This window comes from Loxodonta africana, chromosome 10 (assembly GCF_030014295.1).
Source record: "Loxodonta africana isolate mLoxAfr1 chromosome 10, mLoxAfr1.hap2, whole genome shotgun sequence".
NCBI classification, from domain to species: domain Eukaryota; kingdom Metazoa; phylum Chordata; class Mammalia; order Proboscidea; family Elephantidae; genus Loxodonta; species Loxodonta africana.
Genome location: NC_087351.1, coordinates 24443988 through 24447512, shown reverse-complemented (window position 1 = coordinate 24447512; position 3525 = coordinate 24443988). Strand labels below are relative to the sequence as shown.

General features: G+C 36.0%; 1 protein-coding gene across 1 annotated transcript; it reads left to right on the top strand.

Moving 5' to 3' along the window:
• The first annotated feature begins 591 nt into the window (after nucleotides 1-591).
• On the top strand, nucleotides 592-1705 carry LOC135232562 (olfactory receptor 4K3-like). The gene has a single exon (XM_064291966.1). It carries the CDS (start codon nucleotides 767-769, stop codon nucleotides 1703-1705), a length of 939 nt encoding a protein of 312 aa, XP_064148036.1. The 5' UTR covers nucleotides 592-766.
• The last annotated feature ends 1820 nt before the right edge of the window (nucleotides 1706-3525 follow it).

The following is a 3525-nucleotide window of genomic DNA, read 5'->3' as shown; positions in this document are numbered from 1 at the left end:
TTAAGGTACTTTCAAAAAAATGCTCCTTCTTGCCAGTGAAGGCCAAAGACCAGTCAATATATATAAGAGTTATCATTTCTCAGGCCAAGGTACATATAGTTTTGTGGAAATAGCCTCTTACTAGGAGATTAGAAATGTAAAGTAGTATCTAATAATAGAAATGTGTAACCAGTTTCTGTGGTCTTCTTTGGAAAATAAACTTTTCTCAAATCATTTGATGAACTGTTTTTCCCAGTATTTGCAGTAGACTTTAAATTCCATCTCCACACAAGTTTCCATTTAGCAATCAATTTGTTCCTGAGAAGCGTGTTTTGCATCAATGCAGTATTACATTATGGTCTTGGGTCAATTTTGGTAAAATAGAGAGTTTCTAAATATATTTTGAAGCTGAGAAATCAAGACTGGTCCGTTAGATTTCCTGCAAGACAGGGACATTCAGGTCTTGGAGAAATTGTTTAAAGAGAATATTATATTTTAAATCTGACTTTATTTTTGATACCCATAAGTACTGTGTTTCCAATGGGTAACATTTTTGAGCTGCTTTTCTAAACTTAATTAGCTTCCCTTCTTGGCTGCAAGGTTATGCTCTTTTTGAGAAATACTTATTAATTTAAACTTTGAGCTTAGTACAATGATAATATTTCAATTTTTTGTATGAGAAACTTTATCTGCTCTCTAACACCTGAACACTAAATTCTTATTTCCATTCCAGAAGTTCCTAGTTTATCTCTTGCTCTTTGGGTCACATTATAACAAAGTGAATTAAATGGAAGAAGCAAATCGGTCTGTGGTGTCAGAGTTTATTTTTAGTGGACTTTGTAATTCAAGGGAGCTCCAAAGCTTCCTCCTACTGCCATTTTCTATGCTCTACCTGATGACTGTTGTAGGCAACCTCCTCGTTGTGCTCTTGATCATCTCTGATCCTCATCTCCATTCCCCCATGTACTTCCTCTTGGCCAATCTTTCATTTGTTGACTTCTGCCTTTCCTCAGTCACCACCCCTAAACTAACCACAGACTTCCTAAAGGATAACAAGACCATCTCCTTTAGAGGCTGTATGAGCCAGATTCTCTGTGTGCACTTCTTTGGAGGTGGTGAGATGGTGCTGCTTGTGACAATGGCCTATGACCGTTATGTGGCCATCTGCAAGCCACTCCATTACTCCAGCATCATGGACAGACAAAAGTGCCTCTGGCTAGTTTTGATATCATGGATCATTGGCTTTGTGCATGCCATGAGTCAAATGGCAATGATTCTGGAACTGCCATTCTGTGGACCCAGAGTAGTGGACAGCTTTTTCTGTGATATCCCTTTGGTGATCAAACTAGCCTGCATGGATACACATACTCTGGGAACATTGATAAACACTGACAGTGGGGTCTTGGCAACAACCTGCTTCATTCTCTTGCTGATATCCTACACCTATATCCTATTAACTGTTCGCCTTCTCACTAAGGATGGGCCATCAAAGGCACTCTCTACCTGTGTTTCCCACATCATAGTGGTGGTGTTGTTCTTTGGACCCTGCATCTTCATCTATCTGTGGCCACTCAGCACCACTTGGGTGGACAAGTTTCTTGCTGTGTTTTACACAGTCATCACGCCTCTCCTGAATCCAGCCATTTACACACTGAGAAATAAAGAGATTAAAAATGCTGTAAAGAGACTGGTAAGTCACCATATGAATTCAAGGGATAATTTTTAGATTTCTTGTGTAATCAGAAAATCCTCTTTATTCACTTTAATATTGCCATGGCTTGACCTGTAAACTGAACTAGAAATAATGCCTTGTTTGTATCTATAAACTATGAGCATTCCCAGATGTATTACTTGTGTTTATAAAAAACACTTTGTTTATTCACTCTAACCCTAACTTTACTAGAGAGAGTGCTAAAGGTATTTGGGTGATAAGCATCCACTTAGAAGAAAAGATAAATGACTCTAACCATAGTACTATTGTGCCTGTACTGCACAACATAATCCATTTAATTCAAGCATTCAACTCTCAGCCATTTTTTAAAGGTTGCGTTTCCCTTGAAATACTTTCCTTAAATACACAGCGAAAGTCTTTGAAAATCCTTTGAAATATAATTTTTTTCTCTCCTGTTAATAAATTCATTTTTTTATTATAGTTTTATTTCATATAAAGAAATAAGAAAAGGGAGTTGTGAGGGTAGGAAAGACTGCCTTGATGAAGGCAAAAGAAATTTGAACTGATGAGAAGAAAGTCAAGAAGAAACAATAACAACAGCACAATGAAATTGCCTGTGTTCATTCACTGCAGGGCTCAGATACGCTGTATGGCTCTCAGTGAGACACCTAACCAACTTTCTTCTTTCTAAGGAGGCCCTTACTGGACATCAGAAATGAATAAATAGAATGCATATATGTTTTTATACACACACCTCTCTCTCTCTCTCCTGCACGTATGCAAACATTTTAGTACATGCAAAAGGAAAATGCATGCAGTTGGTTTTATCGTTGGTAGGGTGAGAAAGGGAAGACCAATTATATCAGCATCATATATCCTTTTTAAATAAAGTTGCCTTGCAATATTGCATATTCCATATCTTTGCAAAATATGTGTCAAACCTTTACAATATCTTAAATTCTAATTTAACTCATGAACAGACGAAAGTTATGGTCATGATTTCTTGTGGTGTGATTACGATACGAACACTTAAAAAGAAATTAAAGGCAAATCAATGTAATTCATGTTTCAGAAAGAATCACTATGGAAAACTAAAAACATTTTAAACTGAACACTAATAAAAATATAGCATATAGAGCACACAGAATTCAGCTATAGGTATGCATGTGAGGACTTTATCATAGATCCATATACTAAAAATAGAAAAGCTACATATTAATGATTCAAGTATCTACCTCAAGAACACTAACCTAAAAAAAAAAGTAGAAGGAAATAAAAATTATAAGAAAAAAAATTAATGAAATTAAGAAAACAATAAAAAAGAATCAACCAAAACAAAGTTAGTCCTTTGAAAAGATTAATAAAATTGATAATACATTAGCAAGGCTGATCAAGAAGAATAAATTACCAAGACCAGGAAAAGAGATATCTCTACAAGTTCTTCTGTCTGTCACAAGATTATAACAGGATATTATGTACAACTTTATACCAATATATTTAAAATTCTACATAAATGGGAAGCTTTCTATTAAGAACCAGTTATTAAAACAAGAAAATCTTGGTGGTACAAAATTTATTAAAGAAATTGAACCTGCAATTAAAGCATTTTCTGTCCCAGTTATTGTCTCTCAGCTCGAAACCTACTGATTGATACTCTACTTTCCGATGGAGCTGGAGCTCTAAAACCACATTTCTGTTTTCCCATTTGGATCCATTTTACGCTCTAACAATTAGATATACTAGAGGGAGACTGGCTAGTTTAAAAGGAGAAACCCACTTACTCCTTCCTATTTGCTCCTTGTGGGCTCTCTCGTGGCTCGCTGGGCCCACGAGCATCACCACAGCTACCTAGCAACAGTAGTTCCTTCCTATGA